The following is an 18063-nucleotide window of genomic DNA, read 5'->3' on the forward strand; positions in this document are numbered from 1 at the left end:
CACTGGGGCACTGTCACCCTATAGAGTGTCACCCTATGGGAAGGGGATCACCCTATGGGGGGGGTGTCACCCTATGGGGGGCTGTCACCCTGTAGGGTGTCCCCCTACGGGGACTGTGTCACCCTATAGTGGGTGTCACCCTATGGGGGTGATGCTGTGGGGCACTGTCACCCTACAGAGTGTCACCCCATGGGGGGGACACCCTACGGGGGGGGTATCACCCTATGGGGGGGCTCACACTGTGGGGCCGTGTCACTGCACGTGGTGTTCCCTACGCAGCAGGGTCTCCCCATGGGACAGCCGATCCCTACAGCCGCTCCCGGTACAGCCGCTCCCTACAGCCGCTCCCGGTACAGCCGCTCCCAGTACAGCCGATCCCAGTACAGCTGATCCCAGTACAGCCGATCCCAGTACAGCCGATCCCTACAGCCGCTCCCGGTACAGCCGCTCCCTACAGCCGATCCCAGTACAGCCGCTCCCGGCACAGCCGATCCCGTTACAGCCGCTCCCGGTACAGCCGCTCCCGGTACAGCCGATCCCTACAGCCGCTCCCAGTACAGCCGCTCCCAGTACAGCCGATCCCAGTACAGCCGCTCCCGGTACAGCCGATCCCGGTACAGCCGCTCCCAGTACAGCCGATCCCAGTACAGCTGCTCCCGGTACAGCTGATCCCAGTACAGCCGATCCCAGTACAGCCGATCCCAGTACAGCCGCTCCCAGCACAGCCGATCCCAGTACAGCTGCTCCCAGCACTGATGCTCTTTGCGAGCCCGATCCTGTTACAGCCAGTTGCAGCACAGCCGATCGCCTTACAGCTCCCGCTACAGCTGATCCAGTTTCAACTGGTCGTTGAAACTGGTTTCAACTGGTTGTTTCAATCAGCCGTTACAACTGGTCCCTGTGAGCACTCGTTACAGTCGATCCCATTACAGCCGATCCCCACAGCCGATCCTGTTACAGCTGATCCCATTACAGCCGATCCCCACAGCCGATCCTGTTACAGCCGATCCCATTACAGCCGATCCCTACAGCTGATCCTGTTACAGCTGATCCCGTTACAGCCGATCCCATTACAGCCAATCCCTACAGCCGATCTTGTTACAGCCGATCCCATTACAGTGAATCCCTACAGCCGATCATGTTGCAGCTGATCCCATTGCAGCCGATCCCTACAGCCGACCCCATTACAGCCGATCCCCACAGCCGATCCTGTTACAGCCAATCCCGTTACAGCCGATCCCTACAGCTGATCCCGTTGCAGCCGATCCCATTACAGCCAATCCCTACAGCTGATCCTGTTACAGCTGACCCCGTTACAGCCGATCTCGTTACAGCTGATCTCCACAGCCGATCCCGTTACAGCCGATCCCATTGCAGCCGATCCCTACAGGCGATCCTGTTACAGCCGATCCCATTGCAGCCGATCCTGTTACAGCCGATCCCTTTACAGCCGATCCCCACAGCTGATCCTGTTACAGCCGATCCCACTGCAGCCGATCCCTACAGCCGATCCCGTTACAGCCGATCCTGTTACAGCCGATCCCGTTACAGCCGATCCTGTTGCAGCTGATCCCATTGCAGCCGATCCCGTTACAGGCGATCCCGTTACAGGCGATCCCATTGCAGCCGATCCTGTTACAGGCAATCCCGTTACAGGTGATCCGGTTACAGGCGATCCCGTTACAGCCAATCCCTACAGCCGATCCTGTTACAGGCGATCCCGTTACAGGTGATCCCGTTACAGCCGATCCCTACACCCGATCCCTACAGGCAATCCCGTTACAGGCGATCCCGTTACAGGCGATCCCGTTACAGCCGATCCGGTTACAGGCGATCCTGTTACAGGCGATCCTGTTACAGGCGATCCTGTTACAGGTGATCCGGTTACAGGCGATCCCGTTACAGCCGATCCCTACACCCGATCCTACAGGCAATCCCGTTACAGGCAATCCCGTTACAGGCGATCCCTACACCCGATCCTACAGGCAATCCCGTTACAGGCGATCCCGTTACAGGCGATCCCGTTACAGGCGATCCCGTTACAGGCGATCCGGTTACAGGCGGTCGGGTGACGGCGCGGGGCGGGCGATGGTGGCCGTCCCCGAGCTCTCCCCTGAGGCCTCCCGGCTCCTGCTCTCGGCCGCGCTCTCCCTCGCCGCCGTCCTCCTCTTCCTCACCTTCCTCCCCCCCGCCCCGCGGAGGGGGCAGCCGCCAGGTCAGTGCCCGCCGGTACCAGCAGGGAGGGCAGACTGGAACCAGTAAGGAGGGCAGACTGGTGCCAGTGAGGAGGGCAGACTGGTACTGGCAGGGAACACAGACTGGCACCAGTAAAGAGGACAGACTAGTACCTGCAGGGAATACAGACTGGAACCAGTAAGGAGGGCAGACTGGTACCTGCAGGGAATACAGACTGGAACCAGTAAGGAGGGCAGACTGGTACCAGCAGGGGAATGGAACCAGTAAGGAGGAAAGACTGGTGCCAGTAAGAGGGCAGACTGGAACCAGTAAGGAAGGCAGACCGGTACCTGCAGGGAATACAGACTGGAACCAGTAAGGAGGGCAGACTGGTACCAGCAGGGGAATGGAACCAGTAAGGAGGAAAGACTGGTGCCAGTAAGAGGGCAGACTGGAACCAGTAAGGAAGGCAGACCGGTACCTGCAGGGAATACAGACTGGAACCAGTAAGGAGGGCAGCCCGGCACCAGTAAGGAGAACAGACCGGCACCAGTAAGGAGGGCTGACCGGGACCAGTAGGGAGAACAGACTGGCACCAGTAAGGAGGGCAGACCAGCACCAGGAGAGAGAACAGACCGGCACCAGTATGGAGGGCAGACTGGGACCAGTAAGGAGGGCAGCCCGGCACCAGTACGGCAGGCAGACTGGCACCAGTATGGAGGGCAGCCTGGCACCAGTATGGAGGGCAGACTGGCACCAGTACGGAGGGCAGCCCGGCACCAGTACGGAGGGCAGCCTGGCACCAGTACGGAGGGCAGCCCAGCACCAGTAAGGAGGGCAGCCCGGCACCAGTAAGGAGGGCAGACTGGGACTAGTAAGGAGAACAGACTGGGACCAGTAAGGAGGGCAGCCCAGCACCAGTATGGAGGGCAGACTGGCACCAGTAAGGAGGGCAGACTGGCACCAGTAAGAACAGACCGGCACCAGTAAGGAGGGCAGACTGGCACCAGTACGGAGGGCAGACTGGCACCAGTACGGCGGGCAGCCCGGCACTAGTACAGAGGGCAGACTGGGACCAGTAAGGAGAACAGACTGGCACCAGTATGGAGGGCAGCCTGGCACCAGTACAGCGGGCAGCCCGGCACCAGTACAGAGGGCAGACTGGGACCAGTAAGGAGAACAGCCTGGGACCAGTAAGGAGGGCAGCCCGGCACCAGTACGGCGGGCAGCCCGGCACCAGTACGGAGGGCAGCCTGGCACCAGTACGGCGGGCAGCCTGGCACCAGTACGGCGGGCAGCCCGGCACCCGCAGGCCGGTGCCCCCCCGTGCCGGGGAGGGGACACCCCCTCCGGCGGGGCCGTCCCTCCCCCGGGCCCCATTTAGGAGCCGGCGGGGGCGGGCGCCAGTGCGCGGGTGCCAGCGGGACGGGGGCACCTCGCCGCCGTTTTGCGTTTTGCCCAATTTCCCTCTTTTTCCAGCCAAGAAGATGGCGCAGACGCCCCTGGGATGCGGGCGCACCGAGAGCCTGGGCGCCGGCAAAGCCATCGCCGTCCTCACCTCCGGGGGGGACGCCCAGGGTAAGGGACACCCCGGTGCCCCCGAAAGCGGTGCTGGCGTGAGGAGTGAGCCCCGTTTTGGGGTGAAATGAGGTGAAAAGGGGATTTTGGTGGCCGGATCCTGCGGTGGAGTTGCCCGAGTGGTTTTACTCCGGGTTGTTGCTTTTTGGGGGTGACCTTGGGGGGGGGAGGACGCCGTGGGGCAGAGTTAAGGGGAGTTTTGGGGTGCGGGGGGGGGGTCTGGGTGCACGTACCCCGTGCCAAAATTTGGGGGGGCTTAAAGGGACAGCGGCAGCGCTCCGACACGAAGCCAACGCCGGCGAAGCGCTGGGTTGCCCAAAACCGCAGGGATTCAGCCCAAAGCTTGTCCTCTGCCCCAGGGATGGGGGGTACCCGAGTTGGGGGGGGCTCATCCAGCCCGCGGGGGTCCCTGCTGGGGTCCCCCCCCCCCCACCGTCGCCACCGCCGCGCTCGTCACCCAGTGTCACGCGGCGGGACGCGGCGCCGCTAAATGTCAACGGGGCAAAAATAACCCGGGCAGCTGCGGGGCCGGATCCGCGCCGGGGGGGCCTGGGGGGGCCGAGCCCGGCGCTGTGTGCGGCTGGGGGGGGGGGGGGGGATGATGGCTTTGGCGGGTCCCCGGGGGGGTCCCCGGGGTGACGCCGTCCTCCTCCCCCAGGCATGAACGCGGCCGTCCGCGCCGTGGTGCGGGTGGGCATCTACACCGGCGCCAAGGTCTACTTTGTGCATGAGGTGGGTGCTGATCCCCCCCCCCCCGCCCGCCCCAAAAAACACCCCCAGCACCCCCAAATCTTGGCGGGGGGTTGTTTCAACACCAGGTTGTGTCCGTCTGTCCCCAGGGCTACCAGGGGCTGGTGGACGGCGGGGACAACATCAAGGAGGCCACGTGGGAGAGCGTCTCCATGATGCTGCAGTTGGTGAGCGGTGGCAGAGCCCGGCCAGCTCGGTGCACCGATGGCAGGGCACCGGGGTGGGGGGGGGGGGTACGGTGTAACCCTACGCCGCGGCGCCGGGGTCAAGCCTGAAAATAACCCGAAACCAGAGCCGGGATGGAAGGGGGGGGGGAGGGACGGACAGACGGACACGGGGGTGCTGGGGATGACCCAGCACCCACGCAGGGGTCCCGCAGGGGGGCACGGTCATCGGCAGCGCCCGCTGTCAGGATTTTCGGACGCGCGAGGGACGCCTGAAAGCCGCCCGCAACTTGGTGAAACGCGGCATCACCAATCTCTGCGTCATCGGCGGTGACGGCAGCCTCACCGGCGCCGACACCTTCCGGGCCGAATGGAGCAGCCTCTTGGCCGAGCTGGTGAAAGTGGGTACGTGCGGGGGTGCGTCCCCCCCAAATTTCATCTGCGGGATGAAAAGAAAAAGGGGATTTTGTACCAAAATCGGGGGGTCTGCACCAAAATCGGGGGGGGTTGTACACCAAAAAGGGGCTTTTTCCCCCCCCCGCGCCGGAGGTTTGTGCCGGTGTTTGGCCCCGTGGGGATGTTTTGGGGGGGACGCAGAGGGAAAAGGGGGTGTCCCACCCTGCGGCAGGGGGGATCACGGCGGAGGAGGCGAAGAAATCGAGTTACCTGAACATCGTGGGCATGGTGGGCTCCATCGACAACGACTTTTGCGGCACCGACATGACCATCGGCACCGACTCGGCGCTACACCGTATCATGGAGATCGTGGACGCCATCACCACCACGGCCCAGAGGTGACGGGGACCCCCCCCGTGTCCCCCACGCCGGGGGTGGGGGACACCCAGGTGTCCGCACCCCGCTCGGGCCTGTCGTGGGGTGAAACTCCTGTCTCCCGCAGCCACCAGCGGACCTTCGTGCTGGAAGTGATGGGGCGCCACTGCGGGTACGTCACCGCGCTGCCACCCGGATCCGGCTCCCGATAAAGAAAGCGTGGGGGGGGAGGGGGGAAAAAAAACCCTAAACAGCCTCTTTTTTACCCAATTCCAGCTACCTGGCGCTCATCACCGCCCTGGCCTGCGGCGCCGACTGGGTCTTCATCCCCGAGTCCCCCCCTGAGGACGACTGGGAAGACCACTTGTGCCGGAGGCTGACGGAGGTAGGATGGGCTCCGGCGGGCGCCTCGGCCCCGGCCCCGGCCCCATCGTCACCCCCGTCCCCATCGTCACCCCCATCTTCCCCCCCCAGACCCGCCTGGGCGGCTCCAGGCTGAACATCATCATCGTGGCCGAGGGGGCCATCAACAAGCAGGGCAAGGCCATCACCTCCGACGACATCAAAAGCGTGAGCGGGGAAAGGGGGGGAAAAGCTCCTTTTTTTTTTCCCCGTTTGGTGTTTTTCCAGCCCTTTCCCGGCTCCGTTGCGGGGCCGGATCCAGGCGCATCCCTGTCTTGCAGCTGGTGGTGAAGCGTTTGGGATACGACACCCGCGTCACCATCCTGGGTCACGTCCAGCGCGGCGGGACGCCCTCCGCCTTCGACCGTATCCTGGTAGGCAGCTCCCTCCCACCCCGGCCCCCGGGAGAGGGGGTCCGCGGGGGGTAACGTCCCCGTCCCTCCGTCCTGTCCCCGCAGGGCAGCCGGATGGGTGTTGAAGCCGTCATGGCTCTGCTGGAGGGGACCCCCGACACCCCCGCCTGCGTCGTCAGCCTCTCGGGCAACCAAGCCGTGCGCCTGCCCCTTATGGAGTGCGTCCAGGTGGTGAGTAGGGGGGGACGGGACCCCCAGGAGCACCCCCGGGGCGATGCAAGCGGGGCCGGTGCCATGCAAAGCCACGCGGCGCGATGCAAGCGCATCCGACGTAAAGCAAAGCCAGCTGGTGCAATGCAAACCCATCCGGCGTGATGCAAAGTCACGTGGCGTGACGCAAGCCCGGCCGGGTGTGATGCAAACCCATCCGGCGCGATGCAAGCCCAACCGGGTGCGATGCAAACCTGTACGGCGTGATGCGAGCCCAGCCGGTGCAGCGCAAACCCATCCAATGCGGTGCAAACCCAGCCGGCGTGGCGCAAACACACGCAGTGCGATGCAAACCCAAGCTGGGTGCGGTGCAAACCAGACCAGCATGCTGCAAACCCATGCGGTGCCGTGCAAAGCTGGCCGGCGCGGCTGCAAACCTGGCGGGTGCAATGCAAAGCCATACGGTGCGACGCAAACCCGTCCAATGCGATGCAAACCCAGCCGGCACGGCGCAAATCCAGCGGGTGTGATGCAAACCCAGCCGGTGCAGTTGCAAACCCGGCAGGTGCCATGCAAAGCCACGCGGTGCGATGCAAACCCGTCCAATGCGATGCAAACCCAGCCGGTGCAGTGCAAACCTGTCCAATGCAATGCAAACCCAGCCGGCGCAGTGCAAACCCAGCGGGAGCAATGCAAAGCCATATGGTGCAATGCAAACCTGTCCAATGTGATGCAAACCCAGCCGGCGCGGTGCAAACCTGGCGGGCGCAATGCAAAGCCATACGGTGCAATGCAAACCCGTCCAATGTGATGCAAACCCAGCCAGCACAATGCAAACTCGGATGGCGTGGTGCAAACGCGATGGGTGCGATGCAAACCCGTCCAATGCAAGGCAAACCCAGCCGGCGCGGTGCAAACCCAGCGGGCACGATGCAAACTCAGCCGGCAAGGTGCCAACGCGATGGGTGCGATGCAAACCCATCCAACGCAAGGCAAACCCAGCCGGCGCGGTGCAAACCCAGCCGGCGTGATGCAAAGCCATGCGGTGCAATGCAAAGCCATCCGGCACGGTGCAAACGCGATGGGTGCGATGCAAACCCGTCGAATGCAAGGCAAACCCAGCCGGCGCGGTGCAAACCCAGCCGGCGCGATGCAAAGCCATGCGGTGCAATGCAAAGCCATCCGGCACGGTGCAAACCCAGTGGGTGTGATGCAAAGCCATGCGGCATGGTGCAAACCCAGCCGGCGCAATGCAAAGCCATGCGGTGCAACGCAAAGCCATCCGGCACGGTGCAAACCCAGCGGGTGCGATGCAAAGCCATGCAGCATGGTGCAAACCCAGCCGGCGCGATGCAAAGCCATGCGGTGCAACGCAAAGCCATGCGGCACGGTGCAAACCCAGTGGGTGCGATGCAAAGCCATGCAGCATGGTGCAAACCCAGCCGGCGCGATGCAAAGCCACGCGGTGCAACGCAAAGCCATGCGGCACGGTGCAAACCCAGTGGGTGTGATGCAAAGCCATGCAGCATGGTGCAAACCCAGCCGGCGCGATGCAAAGCCACACGGTGCAACGCAAAGCCATCCGGCACGGTGCAAACCCAGTGGGTGCGACGCAAAGCCATGCGGCGCGATGCAAAGCCACCCATCTTTGCAACCCCTCTTTGCTCCCCGCAGACCAAGGACGTGACGACGGCGATGAACGAGGGGCGCTTCGAAGACGCCCTGAAGCTGCGGGGCCGGTGAGCGTCCGCACCCCGTCCCCGGCGGGGACCCCCGGGCTCCGGCCGCCCCCGGGGCTCCCACACCCGCCTTCCCCCCCCCTTTGCAGGAGTTTCCAAAACAACTGGAACGTGTACAAGCTGCTGGCACACATCCGTCCCCCCTCCACCAAGGTACGGCAGCGGGGAGGGGGCGACGGGGACCCCCCCGGACCCCCCCAACCCCGCCAACGCCGGCTCCTTCGTCCCCGCAGAGCGGCTACACGCTGGCCGTGCTCAACGTGGGCGCCCCGGCCGCCGGCATGAACGCGGCCGTCAGGTCGACCGTGAGGATCGGCCTCATCCACGGGCACCGGATGCTGGCGGTGCACGACGGCTTCGAAGGGCTCGCCTACGGGAAGGTGGGAGCCCCGGGGAAAAGGGGGTGCGCGGGGTGGGGTACGGCCCCGAAAAGCGGTAGCCACGGCCCCGTAGGGACAGGGATCCCCCGGGATGGGGACGCTCGATCCCCTTCCGAATCCCAGCCCTGCCCTGGCTCATCCCGCTGTTGTCCCCCAGCCTGGGGGGCAGCGGGTTACCCCAATATCGCTCCGATATGGTCGCGGGGAGGCCGGTGCACCCCAAAATCCTCCTCCCGTCCCCCTGCAACTTGCTGCTTTCCCCTCCCAGGTGGAAGAGATCAGCTGGGAGAGGGTCGGCGGCTGGACCGGGCTGGGAGGATCCAAACTGGGGACGAAGAGGTAACGCTCCCCCCGGGGGGGGGATCTCACGGCGGGGTCCCCAGGCCGAGCCCCCCACCCCGGGAGGCTCAGCCAGGGTGGTTTCACCCCCCCAGGACCTTGCCCAAGAAATATTTTGAGGAAATCAGCGCCAACATCAGCACCTTCGGCATCCACGGGCTGATCATCATCGGCGGCTTCGAGGTGAGCCGGGAAGCGGTGGCGGCAGGGGGCGGGCAGCTGCCTGCGCCGTGCCCGCGCCGACGCCCCGCGTCCCGCAGGCTTTCACGGGCAGCCTGGAGCTGATGGAGGGGAGAGCCAAGTACGAGGAGCTCTGCATCCCGCTCTGCATCATCCCCGCCACCGTCTCCAACAACGTCCCCGGCTCCGACTTCAGCATCGGCGCCGACACCGCGCTCAACACCATCACCACGGTGCGGCCCCGCGCTCCCCGGCCCCCTCCCCGTTTAACACCAGCACCACCCATTAACCTAAATCCCTTCTTCCCCCCACCCCAATTCTTCCACCTCCGCAGACCTGCGACCGCATCAAGCAGTCGGCGGCCGGGACCAAGCGCCGCGTCTTCATCATCGAGACCATGGGCGGCTTCTGCGGCTACTTGGCCACCATGGCGGGGCTGGCGGGCGGCGCCGATGCCGCCTACATCTACGAGGAGCACTTCAACATCCGCGACCTGCAGGTTGGGGACCCCCACCCCGCGTCCCCCCGCTCCGCGCATCGCCGCAGCCCCGGGGGCTGCGTTTATTCCCATTTCCGAGCCGCCCCCCAACGCCCGTTTCGTGCTCCACGTAGGTCAACGTGGAGCATTTAACCGAGAAGATGAAGACGACGGTGAAGAGGGGGCTGGTGCTCAGGTAGGGTCGCCGGGGCGGGATGGGAGGGAGGGGGGCGGCTGAGACCTGCCGCGCTCGTGCCGCCCCCCGCGAGCCCACCTCCCTCGCCCGGCGCAGGAACGAGCGGTGCAACGAGAACTACACCACCGACTTCATCTACAACCTCTACTCGGAAGAAGGGAAGGGCATCTTCGACTGCCGGAAAAACGTCCTGGGGCACATGCAGCAGGTACGGACCCCCCCCCCCCTCTCCCGGAGCAGCGGGAACGCGGCCCCCCCCAGGGAAGGGGCTGCAGATTCAGAGACCCTTGCCCGGGGTTTTACCCCCGCTTCTATTCACCCGGCGGATTTTCCGGCGCAGGGCGGCACCCCGACCCCCTTCGACAGGAATTTCGGCACCAAAATGGGTGCCAAGGCGGTGGCCTGGATCACTGGAAAGATCAAGGAGTGCTCCCGGCATGGTGGGTGCCGCACCGGGGGGGTCTCTGCCTTGTTTCCGAAGCCCCCTACCCTTCCCACAGCTGCGGGGTGGGGATCGCTAAAAGCAACCCCCCGGCTCTTTCCCAAGGCGCACGCGTGCTCCGATATTTCAATGCAAAGGGCTCAGGGCTCCCCTGCAGATTTTTGGGGGTGCTGAGGGGTGCTCTCCCCTCCCAGAGGGTCCAAAACCGCTGAGCCCGCTCCCCGCCTCCCCTCGCAGGTCGGATCTTCGCCAACACGGCCGACTCGGCTTGTCTGCTGGGCATGCGCAAGCGCAGCCTCGTCTTCCAGCCCATCACCGAGCTCAAGGAGCAGACGGACTTCGAGTAGGTGTCCCCGTTTCTTCCCCCCACCCCCAGGAAGGATAAATACAACAGGCTGGGAACGCTTCCCCGCGGCGACGCATCGTTGTTTCCGTCCGGAACCATCACGCCGTCCTCTCTCTCTCACCCAGGCACCGCATCCCTAAGGAGCAGTGGTGGCTGAAGCTTCGCCCCATCCTAAAAATCCTGGCCAAGTACAACATCGAGCTGGACACCTCGGAGAAAGCCCACCTGGAGCACATCACGCGCAAGAGGATCTCGCTCGAGTCCAATATCTAAGAGGCGATCGCCGGCGCGGCTTCCCCCGCCCCGGAGCGCGTCCGCGTGTCGCTCCGGGGAACCTCCGAAACAAGCGCTCCCCGTTGTAGCTCGCACCCCCCGGGAAGCCGGGCAGCACCTCCGCGCCCCGAGGGCACCCGCCGCCTCGGCGAAAGAGCGGTTTTTCCCGAAGCAGAGGGTTTCCTCGGGGTAAATTTGGGGTTGGTTTAGGTATTTGATGGGCTTTTTAAACAGAAAAGCGGTTCCCCAAGCGTTGGGGCGGGATGTTGCGATGAGCTGAGCAAACGGTCCGGGTAGAGACCCTAGGGCACCACTTTAGTGTTAAAAATTCAGAATTACGATGCTTCAATAAACTCAGCACTCACTTGTGGTGGCAAAGACGAATCGTGCTCCAACCCTCCGGCGCTCGCCCCCCGGGGAAGGGGAACACGGCTCCCACAGCCCCGCACGCACCCCTGGCCCCGACGGCTTCATTTCCCAGCACAACAGGTAGGAAGAAAATATAAATAATCTGATTTTTTTCCCTCAAGTTTCTCCCATAACGCAATTATCAAAGTTTATCCGCCTGCCTTCACCGGTGAGAGCACGGGGCAGCTCTCCCTGGGTGAGGAGCGCGCACGCAGAGGATGGCGCAGCTCCGTGCAGCGTCAAGATCCCAAAAATCCCCCGGACGAGGGCGGAGGCGCGGTGCGAGGGGGGGGCTGGGAGCAGCGAGGGGGCTCGCAGGGGGCAGGCGTAAAACCCACGCAGAACTTAGCAGCGCGGGGGTTTAACAAGGCGTCGCAACCCACGCGGTGACGTCAGGGCTCTCGGAGGTGACGGGGACAGGACGCGGCGCCCAAAATAAGCACGGGAACGAAGCCACCGGTGGCGGCACCCCCAAACCCCACCCTGACGCACCCTCCCCGTTCAGGGAGGACCCCAAAAGAGCGGGGCCGACCCCCCCGCGCTCCCTTGCTGGCCCCGGCCGCGAGCGTGCGACACACACACCCCTTCCAGCGCGCGGCGAGCCGTTTATTTCCGTGAATACACGCTGCCGGTGCCGCCGGGAGTGAGCCGCGCCGAACCGAGAGCGGGCGCTGCCCGCGGGGGCCCTGCCCGGTGCCCCGCTGCCAGCACGTCCTCACGCCTCCTCCTAAAAATCTGTATATACGCACACGTCAATAAAAATCAACAACAAAACGGCGAGCGGATGGTGCAAAACTAAAGCTAAGGAAGAGCTCGGGTGGGTTATGGCGTGGCAGGCGGGAGGGAAACCTCTGCGCCGGGGCACGGAGCATCCCGCGGGATGAGGGAGGGAAACATTGCCTCCGCTCGCAGGAATTCCAGCCCGAGGAAGCGTTAGGTTTTGAGGTGCTCCCACCTTCTTCCCCTCTACAGCGCTGATTCATCTTAAAAATTATAGATATGAGGGGAAAAAAAATACTTCCACGCGTCGAAGGGACGCCTCGCGCCTGCCCAAAGGACGCAGAGCCGCGAGCTCCGCCCCGTCTGCGGGGCGTCGCGCTGGGGCGGCCGCGGCTGCGCGCGGGCGTTCGCGCCGAGCAAAGGCGCCAGCCCGCAGCGTTACGCCACGCACGGGCTCGCTAGGCGCGCTTCGGGTGGGCTTTTCCGCCGGACATCCAGCCGACGCGTCCCACGGGGCTCCTCCGGGTCCGACAACACCTTCTCTTGATATTCTGCCTCAAGTCCTTCAAAGAAGGAGGGTTTTCCCGTTCTCCTCACACCTAGAAAGCCTTCCTTTTCCCCAAGGTCTGCCCCAACGCAAAAAAAAAAGGGGAAAAAACCAATGTTAATCCAACAGCTGGGATATAATTTGCCATTAAAGGGGGATGGTTCATCTCACGAGGCCGAAATCGAGGGGAGAGCGCGTGGGAGCAGCCGCCGAGGGCAGAGAGACAACACGGAGCCGTCGGCGCACGGCACCGGTGGATCCCCGCCGCCCCGCGCCGGCTCAGGCGGAAGAGCAGAGCAGGATGAAAACCGGGACGGCAACCGGGGAGGGGAATCTGGCACTCGTGAGTCCCAAACCAAGCGGTCAACCTCATTCCCGGCACTGCCACGAGGAAGCGGTGACAAAGGGAGCCGAACGCCGGCGTGGAAAAGCCCCGGCGCCTCGTCTTTTCGCTTAGCTAAGGAGCAACACGTATTCCTTCAGGCAGGTGGGCAAGGGCAGCTGCTTCACCGCCTCCGGCAGGAACCGCACGCCCAGGCTGCGGCGCACGGCGTAACGCGACAGCGTCTGTAGGGTACCGGGCGCCGAGCAGAGCAGGGTGAGCTTTTCGCAGAGCTGCTGATCCCTGGTCACCTCCCAGGGCATGCTGCCGTTTTTTCGCAACTCAAAATGTCCGATAGCTCGATGGAGAAGATCGAAGCAAGAATCCTCGCGTTCCGTACCCAATCCCCGAACCAACAACGCCACCAACCGCGAGATGGGGGTTTGGCCTTTCAAATTAACCACCCGGACCTCCGCCCCGAAGTCGAGCAGGATGCTGACGCTCTCCAGGTTACCCTTCATGGCTGCCCAGCTGAGCGGCGTATCGTTGTTGTAATCGCGGGCGTTCACCAAGGCGCCGTTCTCCAGCAGCGACCGCACGCACTCGGCGTTGTTCTTGAAGGCGGCCCAGTGGAGCGGGGTGTCCTTGTTGCCGTCCAACGCGTTGGGGTTGGCCCCGTACTCCAGGAGGATTTCCACGCAGGTTTCGTCCTTTTCCGCCGCGTAGTGAAGGGCCGTGCGGTTGTAGCCATCCAGGGCGTTGACCTGCAGGAGAAGGGGAGCGGGGAGAAAGGATTTGGGGGTCGCTGCGGTGCCCCAGCTCCTGCCGGCGTCAGGGGAAGCTCCACCGGTGCCAGGCAAATTTACCCCAAATTTAGCAGATGGGAAAATGAGGCAGGGAGCGGGGGGGTAGGACCCGCCGGCGGCCAGAAGGAAGTGCCAAAAATCAGGCAATACATCGGTTTTAGTTCTTCTTTCAAGCTTCCACCGCAAAACCACCCTCCCTCCCCGGACGAGCGGGCACCCCCGAGATCTCGGACACAAACATTTCGCTCCCTATCGGGATGATAAAGCTTCACCTGGGCCCATTTTGCCCTAAGAAGGGGCACAAAACCGGCACTGCTCAAACCATCGGCTCAAATCTCAGCTGTTTATCAGCACCCGCCGCCGCCGCCCGACTTCCCGGCCCCTTTCCAAAGGCACCTTCGCATTTTTAACGCGGTTTCGTTCTTTAAAAGCCTTTACCTCCGCTCCCTTCTGCAGCAGCAGCTCGACGCAGTCGGCGTCAGCCACCATGCAGGCGCAGTGCAGCGGTTTCAGGGTGCCGTGCATGCAGTTCACATCTGCACCCTGCGAGGAGACAGGAAACCGCAGCCGGGATTACCAAACCCACCCGTTCTTGGCCCTTTTCCACCCCCGAGCCGGCAGCCGATGCGCCTTGATTTGCATCGTTAGAAAGGGTTTATTAATAGATAACCGGCGCCACGCTCCCGCGCGCGCCCTGGGGTTTGTTTTCAGGCCGAGCGCCGCGGTTGCGCGGAGCTCCCCGCCGGGCAGAAGCGTTCGAGTCTGCGTCCCTGCTCCCAGCTTTGATTTTAATGAATTCATCGTCGTTAAACGATGCCTGAAGAAACCGGGCTGCCGCAGGGGGCTGGCATAACCCGCGCAGAGGTTCGCTGCCCGCGCACCGGCTCTCTGCTCCGGCGGGATCGGGAGGAACGGCCAGCGGGGGGTTTGGGAAGGCAAGCAGGGCGCTCGGCCTCCGGTAAATAAACCGGCAGCCGTTCAAAAGCCCCAAGCCGCCCTGGCAGCATCCCCTGGCGGGAGGCAGCCCCGGGATGAGCCCGGGGGCTCGTTGGCTTTGAGAGGGCGTCTCCGAGGAGGCCTCCATCGCCCTCGCCGCCCGGGACGGCTCAGCAGCCGCCCGCATCGCTCAGGTTCGGCCAGGGCTCTCCGGTGCCCCGGGTGCGGCCCGGGCCGGGGCGAAGCGCGGGGGCCGGGGTGGGCCCAGCCGCAAGACCCGCACCCCGCCGGGGGTGCGAGCGGCGCGGGGCGATGCCCGCAGCCCGGCCCGGCCCTCCAGCCGCGAATCGGGGGTGGAAACCTTCCCGCAGCCCCGTGGGCTGACGGAGGGGGCGTCCCGCCCCGGCCCCCTCCCCTACCAACCGGGCCGGGCCCCGGTGGCGGCTCACCCTGCCGATGAGATCCTCCACGTTGTCCCGCGGGAAGGAACGGATGGCGGCGATGGTCCGGATGAGTCGCTCCGACAGCGAGTACTTGCTCTGGATGCTCTGCATGATGTACCACATAGTGCGGGCCGGCCGGCCGCCGCCTCCGCATACCCCGGGCGGCCCCGCCGAGCCCCCGGTGCCAGGCCCTGAGGGGCCCCCGCTACGGCGGGGCTGGGAGGAGCCGCTGGGGCCGCGCCGGGGGGAGCCCGGGGGGGTCCCGGGGGTCCGGGGGGTCCGGGGGGTCCCGGCGCGGCCGCTCCAGGCCCAGCGGGAGGCGGAAACCGGAGCCACCCGGAAGTGACGGGAATAGCGCAGCGGCGCATGCGCAGGGAGAGGCCACGCCCCCTTCTCCGCCCACCCCTCCGCCAATCCGGCTCCAGGCCTCCCTCGAGGCTCCGCCTCCTCCCGGACCTTCCGAGGTTCCGCCCCCCGCTCTTTGCTCTCCTCCAATCGCCAGCGGCTCCCGTCCGCAAGCCCCGCCCCCCTGCCGGCTCTCCACCAATCCGCACTCTCCCCGCGCACCCGCGGGGTTCCGCTGGCCCCAACTGGAAGCGTTGGGGGGACACCCCCCCCCCAGGCCCCGGCGTCGCCATGGCAACGGGGCCTAGCGCACCCCCAGAGCGCCCAGGGGGACACCGGGGGGTCCCTGTGCTGGGTGACACCAGGGGGTCGCTGGGAGGGTGACATTGGGGTGTCCCTACATCGGGTGACATCGGGGTGTCGCTGGGAGGGTGACATTGGGGTGTCCCTGTGTCGGGTGACATCGGGGTGTCGCTAGGAGGGTGACATCAGGGTGTCCCTGTGCTGGGTGACACCGGGGTGTCGCTGGGAGGGTGACACCGGGGTGTCCCTACACCAGGTGACACCGGGGTGTCCCTGTGCTGGGTGACAATGGGGTGTCCCTGTGAGGGTGACACTGAGGTGTCGCTAGGCAGGTGACACTGGGATGTCCCTACACTGGGTGACACTGGGGTGTTGCTGTGAGGGTGACCCTGGGGTGTCTCTGCACTGGGTCACACCGGGGCGTCACTGTGGGGATGGGGTGTTTGTCCGACTGTTGGGGACAGTCAGACAGTGGCTGAGCTGGGGACAGGTCTGTGGCCGGGTGTGACAGCAACTTCTGCCTCAGACACCTGAGCAGGCTGTCACCGCGGCCTGAGGGGTGACAGCCCAGCCTGGGGGTGACCCAGCACCCCAACACGGTGACAACTGGGCTTGGGGGGTGACCCAACACCATGACGGGGTGACAGCCCAGCCTGGGGGTGACCCAGCACCCCGACACGGTCACAACTGGGCTTGGGGGTGACCCAACACCATGACAGGGTGACAGCCCAGCCTGGGGGTGACCCAGCACCCCGACACAGTGACAACTGGGCTTGGGGGGTGACCTAACAGCCTGACAGGGTGACAGCCCAGCCTGGGGGTGACCCAGCACCCCGACACAGTGACAACTGGGCTTGGGGGGTGACCCAACACCATGACAGGGTGACAGCCCAGCCTGGGGGTGACCCAGCACCCCGACACAGTGACAACTGGGCTTGGGGGGTGACCTAACACCATGACAGGGTGACAGCCCAGCCTGGGGGTGACCCAGCACCCCGACACGGTGACAACTGGGCTTGGGGGGTGACCTAACAGCCTGACAGGGTGACAGCCCAGCCTGGGGGTGACCCAGCACCCCGACACGGTGACAACTGGGCTTGGGGGGTGACCCAACACCATGACGGGGTGACAGCCCAGCCTGGGGGTGACCCAGCACCCCAACACGGTGACAACTGGGCTTGGGGGGTGACCCAACACCATGACGGGGTGACAGCCCAGCCTGGGGGTGACCCAGCACCCCAACACGGTGACAACTGGGCTTGGGGGGTGACCCAACACCATGACGGGGTGACAGCCCAGCCTGGGGGTGACCCAGCACCCCGACACGGTGACAACTGGGCTTGGGGGGTGACCCAACACCATGACGGGGTGACAGCCCAGCCTGGGGGTGACCCAGCACCCCGACACGGTGACAACTGGGCTTGGGGGGTGACCCAACACCCCAACACGGTGACAGCCCAGCCTGGGGGTGACCCAACAGCCTGACACCGTCACAGCCCGGCCAGGTGACACTGGGGCTTGCACCCCCAAACCTGTTCCCCGGTGGGGGGGGGGGCACCGAGCCGCCTGTGCCGTAGCACCAAACCCCCCGCAGTGACCATCGCTGCCGGCTCACGTCGCCACCAGTTCAAACCAGTGACTCCCAGTCTGGCCACCCACTTCCCCCAGCCAACAGCCGCCGGGCCGGACCCTCGCTCGGGGTGGGAAGGGTTAAAACCATAGAGCTGAGGGGGAGCGGGCGGGAGCCGGGGGTCCCTCCTGCCCGGGGGGGGTCCCCAAACGGAGGGGGGGGGGCACTGGGTGCCCCCATCGTCCCCCCACGCCCCCCCCCAGCGCCTCCATCCAGCTGCAAACATCTGGTGGGAGAGGTTGGGGGGCTGGAGGACCCCCGCTCTCAGCCTCCCGCCCCCCCCAGCTGCCAACATCTGGTTGAATTGGGGTGCTGGGGGGGCACTGACACCCCCCCATTTTGTCCTGTTCCCCCCACACTTTTGTCCTGTCCCCGTCCCCCCCCCCGAGCGCCCGGCGGGGTGTTTTGGGGGGGCGTGGGGAGCCGTGTCCCCCCCTTGTCCCCTCCAGCTGCCAACATCTGGTGCCAGGGAGGATGGGGGGGGGCAAAAGACCCCCCCCAATGCCCCCCAACAAACCCCCAGCGCCAGCGGGACCCCCAAAAAGTCCCCGTCCCCCCCAGTGCCCCCACAAAGCCGGACACACCGGGAGGGGGGACACACAGACACCCCAAACCCCCCCAACACACCGGGGCGGGGGGGGGCACCCCAAAACCCCCCCACCGGGCCTGCCCCGCCATCCAGCCCAGGCCAGCCATGGCGGGGGGCCCCCCATCCCCTCCCGCACCCCTCGGCCGTACCCCGCTGTGGGGAGGGGGGGTCCGTTCCCCACGGCGGGATGGAGGGGGGGCAGCGGGGGGCCGGTGGCGGGGGGCCGAAGCCCCCCGAC

The 18063-nt window shown here is 65.3% G+C and overlaps 2 protein-coding genes across 2 annotated transcripts; one reads left to right on the forward strand and one right to left on the reverse strand.

Moving 5' to 3' along the window:
* Nucleotides 1-3601: 3601 nt before the first annotated feature.
* PFKM (phosphofructokinase, muscle) lies at nt 3602-11154 on the forward strand. Its single transcript, XM_082332297.1, has 22 exons — nt 3602-3753; nt 4412-4485; nt 4593-4670; nt 4883-5072; nt 5296-5461; nt 5566-5610; nt 5715-5823; nt 5913-6008; nt 6122-6214; nt 6299-6424; nt 8078-8142; nt 8232-8295; nt 8376-8522; nt 8791-8861; nt 8957-9044; nt 9122-9274; nt 9376-9540; nt 9654-9715; nt 9812-9923; nt 10056-10155; nt 10395-10500; nt 10629-11154. The coding sequence occupies exons 1-22, from the start codon at nt 3663-3665 to the stop codon at nt 10774-10776; spliced, it is 2349 nt and encodes a 782-aa protein (XP_082188423.1). The 5' UTR covers nt 3602-3662; the 3' UTR covers nt 10777-11154.
* Nucleotides 11155-11280: 126 nt separating this feature from the next.
* On the reverse strand, nt 11281-15271 carry ASB8 (ankyrin repeat and SOCS box containing 8). Its single transcript, XM_082332338.1, has 3 exons — nt 14965-15271; nt 14018-14122; nt 11281-13537 (listed from the first exon to the last, which is right to left on the reverse strand). The coding sequence occupies exons 1-3, from the start codon at nt 15079-15081 to the stop codon at nt 12905-12907; spliced, it is 855 nt and encodes a 284-aa protein (XP_082188464.1). The 5' UTR covers nt 15082-15271; the 3' UTR covers nt 11281-12904.
* Between the last annotated feature and the right edge of the window lie 2792 nt (nt 15272-18063).

The sequence above is a fragment of the Platalea leucorodia genome, assembly GCF_965183815.1.
Source record: "Platalea leucorodia genome assembly, chromosome: 23".
Taxonomy (NCBI): domain Eukaryota; kingdom Metazoa; phylum Chordata; class Aves; order Pelecaniformes; family Threskiornithidae; genus Platalea; species Platalea leucorodia.

Bases quoted from the DNA above. Each gene is read 5' to 3' on its own strand.
- ASB8 (XM_082332338.1), bottom strand. From the start codon at position 15,081: ATGTGGTACATCATGCAGAGCATCCAGAGCAAGTACTCGCTGTCGGAG. The intron at 14,123-14,964 runs GTGAGCCGCCAC...GTCTCCTCGCAG, and splicing joins TGGAGGATCTCATCGGCAGG to GGTGCAGATGTGAACTGCAT. The intron at 13,538-14,017 runs GTAAAGGCTTTT...CTTCTCCTGCAG, and splicing joins TGCTGCAGAAGGGAGCGGAG to GTCAACGCCCTGGATGGCTA.
- PFKM (XM_082332297.1), top strand. From the start codon at position 3,663: ATGGCGCAGACGCCCCTGGGATGCGGGCGCACCGAGAGCCTGGGCGCC. The intron at 5,462-5,565 runs GTGACGGGGACC...TGTCTCCCGCAG, and splicing joins ATCACCACCACGGCCCAGAG to CCACCAGCGGACCTTCGTGC. The intron at 8,523-8,790 runs GTGGGAGCCCCG...TTCCCCTCCCAG, and splicing joins AAGGGCTCGCCTACGGGAAG to GTGGAAGAGATCAGCTGGGA.